General features: G+C 39.7%; 1 protein-coding gene across 1 annotated transcript in view; it reads left to right on the top strand.

Annotated features, from left to right (window-relative positions):
• SCTR (secretin receptor) overlaps window positions 1-20,403 on the top strand; it is a 77,754-nt gene that overhangs the window by 1,365 nt on the left and 55,986 nt on the right. Inside the window, exon 2 of the mRNA XM_027854678.1 lies at window positions 11,305-11,425. Coding sequence (XP_027710479.1) covers window positions 11,305-11,425 — 121 coding nt within the window. The remainder of the gene's footprint in view (window positions 1-11,304; window positions 11,426-20,403) is intronic.

The raw sequence follows: 20,403 nt of genomic DNA, 5'->3' as shown, positions 1-20,403 counted from the left end.
TCTTGATTAAGCTCACTGCTAAATGCCCACCACCTCCCATCCCCACTTTTCAATGAAAATGGAAAGAGGTTACCACAACACTTCCATACACACACACACACACACACACACACACACACACACACTCAGAAGCACAAATAAATAAGCAAACAACAACAATACTAACAACAGCAAAATAACTACTATGGATGATTTGGGGTGATTCAGAACAGCAAAACCCAACTGGGAAGTTAAAATCGAACAATGGTTTGTCAAAATCAGTGTGACATTTGGTAAGGAAGCATCTTTAACCTTGTGCCTGCACATCTCCTTCTTGCTTGTTTGTAGCAGACTTCCTATCATTGGAGAGTAGTTAGTTATCTCTAAGCAATCAGGTTTAGAAATTCAGGATTAGAGAGATCTATGAACAAGAAAAATTCAAAGAAATAAGGGAAAACATATCTGAAGCGATAAACACTGAAGAAAGCTGAACCATACCCAGACACTACTGCTAGATAAATGAAGACTACTTTAAACAGAAACAAAGCTCAGCTAAATTTAAAAAAAAACCCACAAAAACATCAGATGACATTGACAATAATTTAGAAAGTGGGCACTCTTCCTTTTAACAAACAATAAATAGCTAAGGTGTAGTGCTGTATTATTCTCTCTCATGATCCCTCATTTAGAATGTTTTGGGCAGTGGTACATTATGAGAGATATTATTGAAAGCACATTGGGGATTGTATCAATAAAAAGGAAAAATAATCAGACCTTTTCTTTCAATATAGAGGAGGTGAATAAGATATAAGACCAAGGCACAATTTTAGTTTTATCCCAGGGCAGAAAAACAAATCTTCTGTATTACGTCAGGAATAGCTTCCAGACCAAATTATAAGACGATGCCTTTATCTTCATAGGGAATCAGAGATGGAAAGGACATTCAAAATCATCTAAACACCCACCTATCAACATTTTATGTATGAAAAAAATGACACCCAGGAACCTGAAGTGCTCAGCCACTAATTGTGATCTTGAGCAAGTACCCAAATATTATTTCATTCCTTTGGGCTTCTATTTTCATGTGTATAAAGTGAGAGTGTTTAGATTAAATTATACTCAAGGATCCTTCTAGCCAGGTTTAGCTCCCAGATCTCCTGCTCCAAGTTCAGTGCTTATTCCACTATGCCACATATTTTATTATAACAGCTTATCTAACTCTATGGGGGAAATTTCGCATTTATTCATATATCATTTTATTATCTAATGGTTTCATGTATATTAAATTATTTACCCAACTAGATTGCAAACTCCTCCAAGGCAGGGACAGTGCTTTACACTTACTTCTATTTCCCACTTTCCCTAGCATAGAGATCATGCTTAATAAAGCATGGCTGAATTGAATGGAAAATTCCTTTGTTGTTTGTTGTTGAGTTGCTTCAGACTCTCTTGGAATCAGAAAGACTCATTTTCATGAGTTCAAACCCAGCCTCAGACATTTACAAACTCACCCTGGGCTAGTCATTTAACTCTGTTTGACTCGGTCTCTTCATCTGTAAGATGAATTGGAGAAGGAAATGGCAAACCACTCCAGTATCCTTGTCCCAAAAAAACCCAAATTGGGGTTACAAAGAGTCTGAAGAGACTGAACAACAACCAAAATAAAAAAAAAGTGAGGGGGGGAGAATAGGAGTTTTTAAAAAAACAAAGTGAATTTTTAGAATACTTTGAGAATTGGGGGGATCCATGTGGAGTGACTGCTCACCTCCCCCCACTCCCAACAACAAACCAGGACTAGGAATCCTTTCCAACAGGGCACCAGAGGCAGTTTCCTTGGTTGAATTAGATATCTTTTTTCCAGAAGAGACAATTATAGTAATTGACTTCCCAAGAAAGAAGGAAAGGGCAAAGTAGAGTAATAATGTAATGTAGATATTCAGGATGAGAATAGCTTAAAATGTCCTCCATATTTTGTTTGGGTAGATAGTGAACTGGAGGACTGCTAAGATCCTATCCAATTCTAAAATTCTCTAATTTTGTGATTTCCAAGCTACTGCTGCTCATCTGGTAAAAAATAATAAGTTGTTTGGGTTTTTGGGTTTTTTTGGGTGGGGATGGGGAGTGGGAATAGCCAGTGCTTGTCAAATTATGAAGAAACAGAAGTAATTAACACAGGAAAACCACTTATAAACACTGACATAATGACTAACTGCTGCCAAGGAATGGTTAAGCCCAAGAACCTTGGGAATAGCAGCAGCTTCCCTGCCCCTCTCTCCTCTAAGATCCCTGGCCTTGCTTCCAGTCTATTCCCTACAATGGTCAACCAGGGAAAGAACCTTTGCAGCAATTGGATCTAGCTACTTCTGCCATGTGCAGCAGCCAGAGACTCCCCAGCTGCCACAGCCCTTGAAGATCTGGAAAACAAAGTTCTCACCAATCAAAATTTTTAGTACTGTCAAATGCCTCGATGTCAGAAACCCAACATGGCTTTATTAATGGAAATGATATTAAAGAAGATGCATTACCAGATACCTTACTGCTGCACCCCAAGGACAACAAAGCCTTTTTATATTATTTGCATCTCAAACCTTCTATATGTGTTATCTCTCCTATTAGAATGTGAGCCCCTAGAATATGAGCAAGAGCTAGTCCTTGCTCTGCTTTTCTATTTGTGTGCCCAGTGTTTGCCCATAAGAAATTCATTCTTCCTTCCTCCCTCCCTCCCTTCCTTCCTTCTTTTCTTCCTTCCTTCTTCTCTTCTTCCCTTCCTTCCTTCATTCCTCCCTCCCTCTCTCTTTTTCTTCTTTTTTCTCTCTCCTTTCCTCTCTCCCTCCTTTCCTTCCTTCTCTCCCGCTTTCCTTCATAGGCCTAGCATCTGCTTAAATTGGGTTTTGGTGCGCTCATCCTGTATGCATTAATTGGATATATGACATATCTTTGTAATAACAATCCCATGTTATTATAGGATTCTACTGTAATATTGATAATGTGATTTTGGGACAACATAAAATAATTGAAAGCCTTTAGTGTTTGCTGTTTGGAAAATAAATAACAAAATAACTCATGATAATTCAATTGATGTAAGCTTTCCAAAGCATTTGCCTCACAACAACCTCATGAAGTATATATTAAAGAAGCCAGCTAAGCTACTTTTATTTTTAAATTGTCTGTTTCCTCTTTCTTGAAGAAAGCACGTATTTCAGTACTCTTGCTCTTTCTCCCCTTTTCCCACAAAGTATATATTTCTGTGCCGTGGAAGATGTTGTCCAGCTGTTAAAGTCTGCTTACTCTAAGTGACACTGATAGAAGCTTTAAGTTCATGTCCTTGTCCAAGTAACTGCTTATATTTTATAGCTGGATGCCTAGATACCATGGAAAAATCTGAGTCTAGTCAATATCACAAGCTCTCTTCAGCATTATACATTATCTTCCTGTTTGCAGGTGTACATAAGATGCTTTGATTCATTAAGCTGTTGGAAAATGCCTGGCATGAATGAATGAATGAATGAATGGGCAATTGTTTAGTTTTTACTATGTACAAAAAAGTGGTGGGAATAAAAATAGCATATTAAAACAGTCTCTGCTCACAAGGAGCTTAAATTCTAATGGTGGTGGTGGTGGTAGGGAACAGCATATATGTTTAATATGCAAGTCAAATGGAAAGATCTCATGGTTTTTAGGTTGTGGCAGCAAAGCAGATGGTAATGCATCTTTCTTAATGTAATTTCCACTGATAAAATCATGTCAGGTTTTTTTTTTCCCCCAATATTGAACCACCTGATAGTGCCAAGGACACTGATGGCAAAAACTTCCTTTCCTAGGTCTTGAGTAACTTTGGCTGTGGCCACAGAAGCAGTTGCCCGTTGCATATCCACAGGGGCTACTTTCTGGGATGATGGTGATAGGGGCTAGGCTGGAAGCAGGACAAGTTTCTTGGGGGTGCTGTCACTCCTGGAGCTCTTGGCTTACCTTTAGAGAAAGGGAGAGAGGTAACATGGTGTAAAAATAGCTAATACTTATATTATGTGCCAGGCACTGTGCTAAGTGCTTTACAATTATTATCTCATTTGATCCTCACAACAACCTGAGAGGGAGGTACTACTACTATTATCCTTATTCTGCAGATGAGGGCAATGAGGCTGACAGAGATAAAATGACTTGCCTGGGGTCACACAGTAAGTGTCTGAGGTCAGATTTTAACTTACGCCTTCCTACCTCTAGACTTAGCACTCTAACCATCTTGCTGTCTAATGGATAATGGCCTCAAAGCCAGGAAAATATAGATTCAAATTCTACCTCTGATATATGTTGTCTGTGTGACCCTGGCTAGGGCAGCTGGGTGGTGCAGAGGATAGAACATTGGGCCTGGAGTCAGAAAGATGAGTCCAAATCTAGCCTCAAACACTTACTGTGTGACTCTGGGCAAATCATTTAACCATTATTTGCCTCAATTCATCACCTGTACAATGGGGACACACTGAAGAAGGAAATGGCAGACCACTCTAGTATATTTGTCAAGAAAATCTCCTGGGCCAGTCTATGGGATTACAAATAGTTGGACATGACTGAATGGCTGAACAACCATAAGTGAGACCCTGGGCAAATCCCTTGGCCTCTCAGTGCTCTAAACTAGTGGTGTCAAACTCAAATAGAAATAAGGGCTACCAGACCATACATAAGGATCCCTATGGGCCTAGTATTGACTTAGAAAAACCACATGATTATATATATTAAAAATATATGTATGTACATATATTTGTTAACACATCAACACAATAGATTCAGCTAGGAACCTATGATTTCAGGGCATTCCAGTGAAGGTGCCAATGTACATTGACTGAGAGAGTTTCTTCATCTGGAAGCTCTGTGTTAAAACTGCGTCTTATTCTGGTCCCCCTGACCACTGCTGCCCTTCTAGCCAGTATAGTAAGTAAGTAAGTTTATAAGTAGACAGTATAAAAGGGCATTTGAAGGAAATAATATTGAAAAGGGGAACCTGAAAGTCACATACAAATTGTTCCAAAGATCAAAGGAGCATAATTTGCAAGTTGTATCATATATTTACCAAAATTCACATCCTGGTAATATGTGCTGAATCAGCAGAAACCTTCAAGACAAGGCTGGCAGGGTCACCTGGTTCTAACATATGTAAATCCCAGGCAAATTCCAGACCATGGTAAAGATCAGCAGTTCACCAAATGGTGTGGATAATTTTGAGATGTTGTGAACATGTTAACTTTAAAGTTTTACTGACAATTTTGATATGATTTAGATATGTTAATGAACTAACCCCAAAGTAGCACAGATAAGAATTAGTCTGTTCTCCCAAAAGACCTACAAAAATGAGACCTCAATGGGGCAGCTAGGTGGCGCAGTGGATAGAGTACCAGCCCTGAAGTCAGGAGGACCTGAGTTCAAATCTGCCCTCAGGCCAAATACTTGACACTTACTAGCTGTGTGACCCTGCACAAGTCACTTAACCCCAATTGCCTCACAAAACAAAACAAAAATGAAACCTCAAGCTCCTGCCTCTGAGCAGTCTTCTATGTCCATCAAGTCCATGTTACATTAATATCTCAACTCCAATCCAAGGTTATAAGAGTGAGACTCTCTGCCTTTCCCCCTGCCCCTTTTTGCCCCATGCTACCTCTGCCATCTTCCTCTGTACCCCTTTTGCCATTTGTCCCCATACCCTCTCTGACTTATTAAAATGTAATTGCAGCCCTATTTCCCACTGCCATTATGGGCTTTCCTGGCAAGTATCCAAAGAACCAGCCATGGCTGCCCCCATCAGTTAATTATCATCAGTTAATTATCAATTCAAGCTGCCTGAAATCATGGGTTTGGTCCCTACATATATATATATATATATATATATATATACACACACATATATATACACATATATATACATATATATATGTTTGTCTATCGATCAATATATCAATTTATCTTTAATTATTCTTGCCTTTGAAAACTCTACCTTTGTTTTCTGAAAGAAGTTTGTGGATTTTCATTTTATCCTTCTTTTTAAAGTTTAACAACAATGTGCCTTTTCAAATAACCAATTGTCTATGACAATTAAAAATCATAATAACAATAACAATAGCTATCATTAACGTAGCACTTTAATGTTTGCAAAGCACTATCTCAGTTGATGCCCACAACAATCCTGAAAGGTAGGAGAACTGAGTCTGAGTGAGATTACCTGACTTGTCCAGGGTCATATAGATTTTTTCTGAGTCAGGAATTGAATACAGGTCTTTCTGACTCTAAGTCCAGCACTCTGTTCACTATGCCCTCAAGCTGCCTAAGGATTTTATTTTAGTCTATGTAACATCATGGGAAAGCTCTAGTTATTTCATGGGTTGTCCAAAAAAAAAATTCTCTCTACTCTTCCCCACTCAAATTTATTTTAAATATAATCTCTTTACTTCCACTGAAGACCTACTCTCACACCTAATCATTGGGTGGAGGTGACCCTAGTTTCCCAGACTTTGCCATCAGAACGCAAGCTTTGGCAGGCCCCATCAAGATAGTTTCTAGTACAAGGTTGGGGACAGTTGTATGTCTGTCATCCTGGGACCAGCAGGGGTAAGTTTCTAGATGTTCATCAGCAGAAAACTGGCCACCAGATGATGCACTGATGAATATATTTTTTTGGCCACTGAAATTAATGTGGAACTAATTTGTTAAGTATTGAGGAGAGGGAAAGAGGTGGGATAGAAATTTTCATCCAGATTAGTGTAGAGTGTGCCTAGACGATTTAAATTATGATCCTTTGGAGCAAGGAAACATTAAATATCTTAATTAGAAGAAATAAATATGACAAATAATACTCTCAGGGAGGGGAGAGAGGTAAAGAAGAGTGGTTGTTACCAAACCGAACAAAGATATCAAAATTACCCATATTTAAAATGATCACTGCTCTAGAAAATTCCTAGTTTCTAATATCATTTATAGGCATTTCCACAGGGATAGACCCTCTAAGAGCAAAAATTCCATTCTCTGTTCATCTCCTTTTGGCAGCTCACAGATGACGCTGCTGAAAAAACAAATCAAGTATTCTGGATCAGAACTTTCTCTTCCCTTCTCCCCTCCCTATCACCTAATTTAAATGCTTGTTACTATACTTTAACAACTTAAGATTACATTTCACTGACCTTCACTCAAGCTCACCTGGAGAAGCACATAAACCACGGAAAAACCCATAATGATTAGATCCTATCAGTCTGATGATTACATGACAAACAAAAGGCTGACTGTAACCAAGACCATAAGAACATCAAATTACTCTTTGAGGTTATACGTACAGTCCATCCAGTCCAAGTTTCTGCCTCACAAGGCATTCTAGGCAATATTTTATTGTCTTCATTCTATCACTAATTGTTAGCTTACTTAATAATTAAATGTGAGAAGTTAATAAGGGCATACTTCAAACATCTCTACTTCTACTAAATTGTTCCAGTGTTTGTGTATTTGGCTAAATTCTTCTAGTATCTTTTTAACCACTAAAACTTTATAGAACAAGTTCCATAAATTTATTTCATATTGTACAAATTAGTATTACATTTTGATTTGTCATAAAACCACCATGTTTTAAGTGTCAAGGGAAGCCCCACCATTATAGTATTTTAAGATTTGGCATATCAAATCTGTTTCACTAATTTTCATGATTTTGTAAACTTCAATTATCTCCTTTCTAATCCTTCAACTTTAAAGAAACTTTCTTTTCCAAATAGCTAATGAATTTAAGTCTCAATGATAAAGGAAATAAAGGTCCCTCAAAAAAAGAAAAGAAAAACGCAATATCATCTTGACTATCTCGGTTCATTGAGAATTAGTATAATGAAAATTTTTTTTAATGCTTTGCTTAGAATCAGAAGAAACCTGAGTGTGAATTCTACCTGTGATACTTAATAGCTGCGTTACCTTTGGGAAGTCACTCTATTTGAACCTCATTTCCTCATATGTAAAATGGAGATAATAACTCTTGTAATACCTACCTCAGTGAATTGCCGTGAGGTTCAAATGTATGTAAAGTGCTCTTAAACTGAAAGTGCTATATAAAAGTCAGCTGTATTAATGTAAATTGTGTAAGTTTGTTAGTGTAAATGTAGGAAATCACTCTGGGGTAGTATGTAGTAAGGGCAGCCTCTAAGGAAAGACCTGTTAGCCGGCCATAAATTTAGAGCTAGAAGGAACTTAGAAGTTATCTAATCATCTGGACAAAACCACAAAAGTATTTTTTAAACACTCATGTAGAGATTATTTTCATATTCAGTCACAGATGTAAGTGAAAACCAATCAATTGTTAAAACATACCAACCTCTGTTTAGGCTGGCACTAAACTGAATTCTCAAATAGGGACCATGATAATATATTGCCCATATCCACTAAAGGACTTTACCTAGATTTTCATCAATTCAACAAGTATTGCATTCTACTATCTTTTGAACGTGGTATTCAAGTACCATGAAAGCTAAAAAGAAAGCGAAGACAAAGTTTCTACCCAGAAGAAGCATAAAATTTTGTTGAGGAGACAGAACTATGATGTATCACAGTGCAAGATGATACATTATTGAGTGCAGATTTGAAGCTGCAGACAGTAAGTATTACAGGAATATAGAGAAGAAAAAGATCAGTATGGTCTGTGTAGGCAGAGAAGGTTTAAGGGAGAAGGTGAAGAATAGGTAGGATCAGGATGAGGAGGAGAAGGGGCTCTCAAAAGCAGTAGTGCTGAGGACCATTCCAGGTCTATAAAGGTCCTTCACCAGTAAGAGCAATATTGTAACAATAATTCACTGTGAGACTTAACTACTTTGATCCAAGACTCACGATGAATGGACTCATGATGAGAAAATGCTATCCACCTCCAGATAGAGGACTCTGAGTGCATATTGAAGCATACTTTTTGAATATCATAGTTTTAATACTTCATTTTTTGTTTTTAACATATTTTATTTCATTAAATATTTCCCAATTACATATAAAAAATTTTAACATTCATTTTTAAAAATTTTGAGCTCCAAATTCTTTCCCTTTCTCCCCCCTCCTTGGGAAGGCAAGCAATTTGATATCAATTATACATGTAAAGTCATGCAAACCATTTCCATATTAGCCATGTTGCAAAAGAAAACACAACCACCACCACCCCCCCTGCCAAATAAAGAAAGTAAAAAGGTATGCTTCAATCTGCATTCAGACTCAGTTAGTTTCTTCATCATTAAGTCTTTTGGAATGGTCTTGGATTGCTGAGAATATCTAAATCATTCACAGTTGACTATTCTACAATATCGATTGCTGTTTTTGTGTACAATGTTCCCCTGATTTGGCTTACTTTATTTTGCATCAGTTCAGGTAAGTTTTCCCAGGCTTTTCTGAAACCATTCTCTTCATCATTTCTTATAACACAGTAATGTTCCATTGCAATCACATACCAAGATATTAATACTTAATGAAGGTAATAGATCTCTCATCTACTACATGGCCTACTCTCTCACAACCACTCCCACCACTACCACTATGCCAACTAAAGTCTGGGCAGAAAGTCTTTCCCCTGCAACTACATATAAAAAAGAATCAGGCCTGAAGAAGAAGTATGTTAGGCTAGAGCCTACCCCATTGGAGTGTATGAGAAATACAGTGATAGAGGAAAAAGTCAGCTTGGATGCTCTTGGGAGATGGGGAATGTGGACAATTAAGAAGAGAATGGGGCTGAGAGTCAAAAAGTCCTAGGTTCAAATACCACTTATGATAATTTATAAGCTGTGGGACAGAAGGCAAACTGGGCAGACTTAATCCGGACTCTCTCCCATGCAGGAAAACAATCATAGGAACTGGAATTGGAAGGGATCTTAGAGACCATCTAATTCAGCATCCTCCTTTTCTAGATGAGGAAAATGAGGTCCAGAGATAGAGCTTGATTTTCTCAAGATCACATTGCTAGCAAACAGAATTTGAACCCAGGCTTTCTGACTTCTAATTCCATGTTTTTTCTACTATACCACACTAACTCTTTTTGACCCATCTTTCTGGATTGACCAAATGTTTGAATACAATCTGGATTGCGCCTGATCTCAAATAATTCACTTATAAGGTTATACTCTACTTACATTTAAACATGAATAAATGGGACTTCTAGGGAGAATTAGAAAGCTTATAGGGAATTCATATCTAGCAGAATAATGAAGTCTTCCATGAAAACCTAAGTAAAGAAGAGCCAGGAAGTTGTCCTTTTGTTTCCCATCTTTTCTGTCCGTTCCCCTCTCCCCCCGCCATTTCCAGTCTCTTGCAGAACTACCTCCTAAAGTTTAATCTATGTAGGGTACATCCAATTTTCCCTCAGACTGTCCTGGAACAGGGGAAGTAGTTAAATATTTAAGTTCCCGAAAGCTTGTCTGCATCCAGAGTAAACAAAGGAAGCTGAGGTGTCAACAAAGCTGAAATGGAAAAGACTAAGTGCAAAAAGTTAGTTTTGAGTGTCTGTAGAGACGGCGACAAAACAAGTACTTAATTGGAGTAGGTGCCACTGACCCACTTAAAAATAAGATTTGCTCTGGACAGGTCTTCTTACACATTACTTTCCTTTGGGCACTCTGCCATCCCATGACAATGGACTCCATGCTGTTTATCGCACAAGCCATTCCATCTTCTAATTCCCTGACATTTTCACTGGCTTCCTTCATGTCCCAGCTAAAATCCCACCTTCTGCAAGTAGCCTTTCCTGATCCCTGTTCATGTTAGTGCCTTCCCTCTGTTTATCATCTTCAATTTATCCTATATCTAGGATATCTTGTTTGTACATAGTTACTTTCATATTGTTTCTCCCGTTAGACTGTAAGCTCCTTGAGGGCAGGGATTATTTTTTGACTTTCTTTGTATCCACAGTGTGCTTAGCACAGTGCCTGACACTCTTGTTTTTGTTGTTCAGTCATATCCTAACTCTTTGTGACCCCATTTGGGGTTTTCTTGACAAAGATGCTGGAGTGATTTGCCATTTCCTTCTCCAGCTTATTTTACAGATGAGGAAATTGAAGCAAATAGGGTTAAGTGATTTGCCCAGAGTCACACAGCTAGTAAGTTTCTGAGGCTACATTTGAACTCAGGTCTTCCTCACTCCAGGCCTAGTGTTCTATTCACTGCCACCTAGCTGCCCCCATACTAAGACACATACTAAGCCCTTAATAAATGTCTGTTGACTTGACAAACCCCAGTTTGGATAATGGAGTCCTTCCCAGGGACATTGACTACATAATGGGGGATAGTAAACTGGTCATGTGATATAAAGATAGTAATCAGTATATTTGGCTTTGGAAATTACAGGTTTGTGCTCCTCCTCCTGTCTGTGATGTGCTCCGAGAGCTGCAGAGCGCCGAAGACCAGTGCCTTCAGGAACTGTCAAAAGAAGGGAAGAACAATTCTGAAAATGAGCAGCTCATATCAGGTACAGGGCAAGCCATTGTCACATTATTCCTTTGCATTTAGCCAGTTCATTGGCTCCATGTAGATAATTTACCCAAATGGACATCCTTCTGATCAAGAAATCTTACCTTGTCGTCTTAAAGGATACAGTTGGGTAATCTATGCCAAATACTTTGTTCGTATAGCCTGTGTAGGAGCAGCCTCAGTTTTTCTCATAATACAATTTCTGCAAAAGTATTCCCATTAGGTTGATGATTTTTTTTTTGGGTGAGGTAATTGGGGTTAAGTGACTTGCCCAGAGTCACACAGGGAGGGAGTGTTATACGTCTTAGGCTGGATTTGAACTCAGGTCCTCCTGACTATAGGGCCAGTGCTCTATCCACTGCACCACCTAGCTGCCCCCAAGTTGATGATTTCAGAAAAAAAAAAGAGAAAGGTGATAGGTCTTCCATCTACTATACCTACCTCTTTGTCACAACACCATTGCCATTCTAGTCAAAGTCTAGACAGAGATGCTTTTCTCTGAAGCTACATGCAAAAAGAACAAGGTTTAAAAATAAGAAGTCTTAATGTCTGCACCCACCGAAATGTATGCAAAATATATTGACAGAGCAAGAGTCAGCTTGAGTAGTCATGGGAGACAGAGGTGGTATGGAGAATTGGATAGAGTTCTGGACTTGTAATCAGGAAATTCCAGATTCAAATCTCACTTCTGATGCTAGCTGTGTGACCATGGGCAAGCCATTTAATTTCTCTGACCAATAGTTTCTTCATCTGAATAATTACCTCAGAGTGTTGTTGTAGGCTCAAATGGAATCTATGTAAGATGCCTTGCAAACTTGAAACTGTTAGTGCCCCCCCACCCCAAATAGGTACAAAATTACTTTGTACTTATTATTTATTTATTTATATATGAATTGGTTGTTTCCCTTACAAAATGTAAGCTCTTTGAGGTCAGGAATTTTATTTGTCTTTGCCTCCCCAGAACCTATCACAGAGTCTAATATGCAGTGAGTGCTTAATAAATAACATAAATGTCAGCTATTGTTGTTATTACTTCTACTAACAAAATAATATAGTGAAGTCTACCATTAATCCAAAAATAATCCTGCCTTTGACATTTACTAGCTGTGTGACCCTGAGCAAGTGACTTCATCACTTTGAGTATCATTTTTCTCATCTGTAAAGTGAGGACAAGAATACCTGTACTTCCTTTGTAAAGATGTCATAAAGTTCAAATGAGTTAATGTATATAAAGTGCTTTGGAAATTTTAAAGCATTTTCAAAGTGCTGGTTAATATTAATTTGACAAATCTGGCATGTGAGTTTGGGGAGGGCTATATCCTCTCACCGGGCAGGAAGAAGGGGTGCAATGATTGCCATTCTGCCCTGTGCTTCTCACTCCCATATTCAGTTGCCATATCTTCAAGAGATCTCCAAATTTATGAAACCTATCTGAGCCCCAGACCTTCCCCTAAAAAAAGTAGCCTGAGGGAGCACAAACAGGAACTTATAGACAAAGATTAAAAATCCAGTTGTTTTTCTTGCTCTCCAGATGTGACATGGCAAGACAGCACCATCTGAGGTGAGTGTCCACTCTCACCCAAAACACTTGGCAGCTTGAATTTCCTTCTTTAGGTGCAGAATAAATGACTAAACTGCTCAGAACTAGACCATTTGGAGAGGGCAGCTGAGTGAAAGGGGGATGTTATTGGGGAAGATTGAGGGAGGTGGGTTAATGTTTGAACTCCAGAAAAGTCACAGGAAGTCCCAATTGTGGAGCTGTCACTGAGCCCAGGCACACTTATCACAAATAAAAAATTAACTCTTCTCCTATTCTAGGTTGTTTAGTTTTGCCCAAGGCCTTTCTCCCTTTTTTTGTGAACTTCTCAGGGTCACCCTAATAATTACTTGGCTGGCTATGCTGGGCAATTTATAACCGTGCCCCAGAGCACACACAGGAAGCCTTCTCAGTTCTACCCCCTTCGGTGCAGGGGTGTTATAATTCAACCCAATTCAGGTCAACAGATACCTTTTGTGTGCTTAGGAATGCACTGTCCTAGGTGCTGGGAACACAAAAATAGAAGAAGACGTAGTTCCTGCCTTCAAGAATCTTATAGTAGCTAACATTGGTATTGTAAAAAGCAGCTAGGTGGCCCAGTGGGTAGAGTACTCAGACCCTCACTAGCTGTTTCATGTTGGGCAACTCACTTAAACTTGCTTGGCCTCAGTTTCCTTTTCTGTAAAGTGGGAATTAATAATAGTATCTACCTCAAATCAAATGAGATAATACATGTAAAGCACCTTGCAAACCTTAAAGCACCACATAAAAGCTAACTATTTATAATAATATAATTTTAATTATCATTGTTATTATTATTAGAGATTCTTACATTAACTCACTTGAGCCTCCCAACATTCTTGGGAGGAAGGTACAATAGGGACTATTATCCTTATTTTATGGATGAGGGAACTAAGGCTGAAGGAAGTTAAGACATTTATTTCTGGTCATGTGCTAAGTGTGGAGATAGGATTTGAACCAGGGCCTCTCCTGATGCCAAGCCCAACACTGTTACCCTTGCACCTAACAGGAGAGATGGGAAGTATACAAAAACATACAAACACAAGTTAGAATATAATCAGCACACTGAAGAGGTCCAAACAGTATGGCATATAGCATCAGAGCTGGGCTTTGAAAGAAGGGAAGGATTTCAACAAGTTAAAAGTTAAAGGTTAATTGTAAAGATTAGTTGGTTCCAGGCATTAGGGGATTAGCAAGAATAAAGGAATGGAGGGGCAGCTAGGTGGTGCAGTGGATAGAGCTCCGGCCTTGGAGTCAGGAAGACCTGAGTTCAAATCTGGCCTCAGACACTTGACACTTACTAGCTGTGTGACCCTGGGCAAGTCACTTAACCCTGATTGCCTCACCAAAAAAAAAAAAGAAGAAGAAAGGCATGGAGTTAGTAGAAGACAGGATGGGAATGGGGAATGGGAAAAAAAATACTTTTTGACAAGAAAGTAGAGTCTGTAAAGGGCCATAGTATGAGATGAAGGACTGGTAAGTTGAAGCTGGACTATGAAGGGCCTTCAATATCAGGCTAATGTCATATGGTAGGCAATGGGGAGTCATTGAAGGTTTTTGATAACATGTGCATTGGAAGATGACTCTAGTATTTGTTTGATGGCTGGAATGGGAAGAGGTAGAGTGGAATCAGGGAAACCAATCAGAAGCTAAGATATTAACCCAAATCAGGCAGTCAACTAGCATTTATTAGCATAGCATCGCCTACTATTGTGCTAAGCTCTGAGGATACAAAGAAAGGCAAAAAAAAAAAAAGAGAAAGAAAGAAAGAAAGAAAGTTTCTGCCCTCAAGGAGCTCACAGTTTAGTGGAAGAGATAGATATAGAGTAAACTGGAGGTAATCTCAGAAGGAAAACAGGAACATTATGGGGGACCAAGAAAGGCTTCTTACAGAAAGTGAGATTTTAAGTGGCACTTGAAGGAAAATGAAGAGGGAGAGCTTTGCAGGCATGGGGGATAGCCAGTGAAAAAGCCTAGAGTTGGACAATGGAGCATTTTGTTAGAAGAAAAGCAAGGAGGCCAGTGTCATTGGATCAAAGAGGGTAAAGGTGAGTAAAGTATAAGACTAGAAAGGTAGGAAGGGGCATGATTATGAAGGCCTTTCAGTGCCAATAGAAGATTTTATATTTGATTTTGAATAATGGGACCCACTGGAATTTATTGAATAGGGGAGGAAGGGAAGGTATGATGTGGTCAGACTTGCATTTTAGGAAGATTAAAATGAGAAATAATGGGTGAGTGATTAAAGAGGGAGTAGAGAGGAGATAGTACAGAGGTAGAAATAGGTAGAAATTAGCAAATTTTTGGATATAGGAGGTGAAGGAGAGAAGAGTTTTTTAAAAGTGCTTGCAGTAGGGGTTACTGGGAAAATGATAGTATCATGAATGAAAATATGGAAGTGAGGAGGGAGCAAATTTATTGAGGGAAAAGTAATGATTATAGTTTCATACATCTGGAATTATATATATATATAATTATATATAATATATAATAGAGAATCCAGGTAGAGATATCTAGCAGGCAGATAGAAATGCAGGACTGTGGTTCAGTTTGGCTAACAAGGCTACAGATGCAGATTTGGGAGTCAATATAGAGGGTCATGGTAATAGGTAAGATCAATAAGGGAGCTCATATAAAGAGCAAAGAGAAGAAAAAGAAGAGGGAGAACAAAGCCTTGGGAGACATTCCCACTTATGTGTGGGAGGAAGGGCAGTCAGTAAAGGAGACTGGAACAGGACAGTCAGAAGGGTAAGAGGAGAATTTGCAAAGTCAGTGTCACAAGAATGAAAGAGGAAAAGACTGGTCAACAGTGTTCAGTACATCAGAAAGGTCAAGGAGGATGAAAGTTGAAGTCTCAATAAAAGAGTGGTTACTAATCTAACCCTGTAGATGGTGTGGTCTTGACCAAAAGCAGGCTGTAGGAGATGAGGAACGAGCTCATGGTGAGAAAGTTGATGCAGTGACTCTAGATTATTTTTCTTTTTTTTAAAGAATTTTGACAGTGAAGGGGAAGAAAAATATTGGATGATACCTTGAAGGGGTAAAAAAAGTCAAAGGAAAAGTTTTTTTAAAGGATGAGATACCTTTGTAGGTAAAGTGGAAGAAACTAGAAGAGGGAAAAATTGAACAGGCAAGAAGAGAAAGAAATGATGAATGGAACAAGGAGAAGACAGGAAGGAATAGGATCAAAGGCATAGATGAATAAGTTAGTTTTGGCAAGAAGGAGGGCCAGCCTTATCCTCTGAGACCTTGAGAAACAGGAGAGAATGGGAAGAGACATTTAGAGGGTTCAAAGTGTGGAGAAATGGAGTTGAGGGAGGTCATATCAGATGGCCTTCACCTTTTTTAAAAAGTGGAATGATGAGAGCCTTCTGCACAGAGTAAGATGATAGAGGTTACCTAGGCTTGGGGATTCATAGGACAGAAAGCGTAAGGAAGAAAAAGCAAAGAATTCCTTAGATGCTAAAGTAGCTGCTCATTGGTTCAAGTTTGGGTAGGGAAGAAAACAAAGCCAGAACAGGGGTGATGGATGGACTGGGAAAATAGGGGATGATCAAGAGACTTGAGATCATAGTGAGAAGGAAGAGCAGGTTCTAGAGGAATGAGGGCTTGGCAGAGGTAGGACAGGCAAACCACCTGCCTTTGGATTTCTCTTTGGAGGAGAATATCTTCCCTTTCCTCTAATCTGGAGTTGTTTTTGCCTTGGCAGGGCAGGACTCTCTCAGAGATACAGCTAGAAACTGGTAAAATTGGAAATCTTTTCTTTATTGTGCTTTTATTGCAATTCTTTTGAATCTTTTCATCCCTTCTCAAGCATACCCTGGCTCCCCCACCCTTACCTTTTCAACTGAGATACTTGCTTCATATTGTACAGGTTAAAAAAAGCTAGGCAATCTGCCATGAGTTCCCTCTTCTTCCCTCCTCCTCATCTCACATCACTCAGATGCCTTCTGCCACTATCTCCTCCTTCATCTCTGGCTCACACAAAGAGGTGACCTTACTCCTTACCTTTACTTGTATAAGCCATCCCATTCTATCGTGTCTCCTCTAACAGATTGTCCTCCTGTCATCTCTACTCTATCACTTCAATTTCTTCCTGTCTACTGGCTCCCTCCCCCCTGCCTACAAACATGCCCATATCTCCCCCATCCTCAAAAAAACTTTAACTTGATCCTGCCCTCCTTGATGCCTCTATATCTCTTCCTCCTTTTATGGCTGAACTCCTTGAAGGCAGACTATAATAGTTGGCCTTACTTCCTCTCTTCTCATTTTCTTAACCCTCTAAAATTCTGCTTCTATCATCATTCCATAGAAACTGCACTCTCTAAAGTTGCCAGTAATATTCTAATTGCCTAATCCAATGGTCTTTTCTTAGTCCTCATTCTTCTTGACCTGCCTACAGCCTTTGACACTGTGGATCACCCTCTTCTCCTTGATAGTGGCTTCTCTCTAGGTTTTGGGGGCATCACTCTCTTCCTGGTTCTCCTCCTACCTATCTGACCACTCCTCAGTCTCCTTTGCTGGACCCTCATCTAGGTCATGCCTTCTAACTAGAGTTTTCCCACAGGATCTGTCCTGGGCCCTCTTCTCTCCCTCCTCTATACTTCTTCACTTGGTGATCTCATCAGCTCCCATAGATTTAACTACCATCTCTAGGCTGATAATCCTCAGATCTACTTATCCTGCCCTAACCTCTCTGCTGACCTCCAGTCTTGCATGTCCAACTGCCTTTCAGACATCCCTAATGAGGTCTAGTAGACATCTTAAACTCAATATGTCTAAAACAGAACTCCCTCAAATACTCCCCTGCCTCCAACTTCCCTATTACTGTTGAAGGGAGGAAACTGAGGCTCAGTGAGATTAAGTGACTTGCCCTAGGTTAGGTTACTGATGAGTAGCCGAGGCTGTATTTGAACCTTTGTCTTCAGCATCTTGTTAGCCTTTATGGTAAGGCTGATGGACCTTGCTGGGCAGGACCTACCCTAGAGTGTCTTTTCCCAGGAGAGGGAGGATGAGCCAAAGTAGTCCCACCCAGAGAACCTACCTCTTGTGGCCAGTGTGGCTGGTGGGTATATGACCTGCCAGCTCAGGTAAGGGTGTTTGACTGATTTGTGGCAAAAGAGGCAAGTGAACAAGTTTCCATGGACCAAACCACAGGGTCATAGACTTAGAGCTTTCAGAGACCTTAAAGGCCATGTAGTTAAATCCCTTCATTTTACAGATGAGAAAACTGAGGCCCAAGGGGTTAAGGTTTGCTCAAGTCACACAGGTTCTGAGTAAGAGAACCAGGATTCAACCCCTAATCCTCTAACTCCAGATCTGGAACCCTGAGTCCCTCTGTGAGTTGTGGGAGAGCCTTGCTAAGCTGCAACAATACCCTTGAAGTGGAGGTGGGGAGCAGCATTCCTTCCTCAGGAGTGGAGGGAGAGGGAATGTTGCTGTAGAGTTTTTGTTTGTTTTGTTTTTAGTGACCTTTACAGGAAGCTTACTATTGCTCCCAAGCAGGGGAGGAAAGGGTTAATGCTTGCAAAGAGCTAGACAGCTGATAAGCAAGGTGGGGGGTGGGGGAAGCCAAGGCAAACTGGAATATTCCCTCTGGGTCTCCGTGGGAAGATAAGGCAGGCACTGGGCACCGTGGTAGAGACTGGGGCAGGGAGTGATTTATCATGTTGGCATAACCTCCTAGGACAGCTTATGCTTCACCTTTTCCTGCTCCAAATGTCACTTAGACTTGATTTATTTCTCCACAAATATTCCAGGTCCAGCACCCAATGATCCCTGGTTTCATTTTATAAATAACAAGGATAATCAAGTTGAGTTTGGGGCAAATTTGGATAATAGAACAGTCTATGGCCCTTCTCCTTCCTTCCATCACTCCTCAAATTCAACAAGTTCAATTCAATTAAATCTAATTAACAGTTATTAAGCATCGAGTATGACTAGTGCTTGGAATGAAAAGACTAATAAAATAATAAATGACATAGAGTGTTAAGGTTTGCCAAATGATTCTCCTATGTTATCTTACTTGATCCTCACAACAAAAACTGAAGCATTCTCTACCCTGAAGGGGCTCATATTCTATTGGGGGGGAAGTAGAATGTGGTATAAAATATGCCTAGATGAGTAAATACAAAGTATATGCAAATTGTTGTATTCATCCTTCATTTTGGAAGAGGACCAGTGACATCAGGAGGGTGATATCTTGACTTGCCTGTGAATTGGATTTAAGTGAGGCAGAGCTTTGAGAAGTCATCAGCCTCACTTTGTCCCCCAGGGTCGTCGAAGTCCAGTGGTAAGACACAGATGGGTCGAGGTGACTGGTGATGGTCCAGGATGCAATGGATGGCCTTTCTAAGCTAAGGTCTTCCCCAGGCCTCAGTTTGTCTGAGGCAATGTCCATTAATCTCAAGAAGGAATTGAGGGCTCACAGATTTAGAGGTGGAAGAGATCTTGGAGGTCAATTACTCCATCCTTTTCATTTTGTTGATGAGATCAGTGAAGCCCAAAGAGGTTGACTAAGGTCACATAGGCAGCAAGTTTAGGAATCAGGATGTGAATTCAGGGCTTTGACCCCAAAACTGGCACTCAATTGAGAGAATCAGGAAAGGTTTCATGGAGGAAGTGGTATCTGAGCTGAACCTGGAAGAAAGCTAGGGATTCTAAGGAGCAGAGATGAGGAGGGAATGCATTCCAGGCATGGGGGACACCTATGCAAAAGCATGGAGATGGGAAATGAGAAAACCTACAATGAGTAGGTTTTTAGAGGTAACTAGTTGGTACAATGGATAGAGTACTGCACTTGGAGTCAGGAAGACGAGTTCAAATTCAGCTTCAGACGACTAGCTGTGTGACCCTGGGCAAGTCTGCCTACCTCAGTTTCCTCAACTGTAAAATGGAGATAATAACAGCCCCTATCTTCCAGAGTTGTAATGATAATCAAATGAGATAATACCTGTAAAACACACAGCACAAAATGGGCACTTAATAAATGCTTATTTCCTCCCTTCCTGGGTCATTTTGACTACAACATAGACTGTGTGAAGGAGAATAAAGTGAATGAAATTTGGGAAGGGAGATAGGTGCTGGATTGTGAAGAGTTTTAAATGCCAAGCAGAGTTTATGTTTCATTTTAAAAGCTGAATCAAACTGCTGGACTTTCTTGAGTAGAGGAATGGTATTATCAGACCTGTGATTTAGGAACATTGTTTTAATAGCTGAGTTGAATAGGGATTGCAAATAGGAGAAAATGGAGAAAGAGAGACAGAGGCAGAGGTAGAGACATAGTGGAACAAAGAGGCTTCATCATTAGTTTGGGCAAGAAATGATGAGGGCCTGAACTAGAGAGGCCCCTATATGTATGTAGAGAAGGGACAGATTTCAGAGATATTCTGGAGGTAAAAATCAACAAGATTTGGCAA

This window comes from Vombatus ursinus, unplaced genomic scaffold (genome assembly GCF_900497805.2).
Source record: "Vombatus ursinus unplaced genomic scaffold, bare-nosed wombat genome assembly UNPS02010548.1, whole genome shotgun sequence".
NCBI lineage: Eukaryota > Metazoa > Chordata > Mammalia > Diprotodontia > Vombatidae > Vombatus > Vombatus ursinus.
Note: the sequence above shows the minus strand (reverse complement) of the source record. Positions and strands in the feature narration are given on the sequence as shown.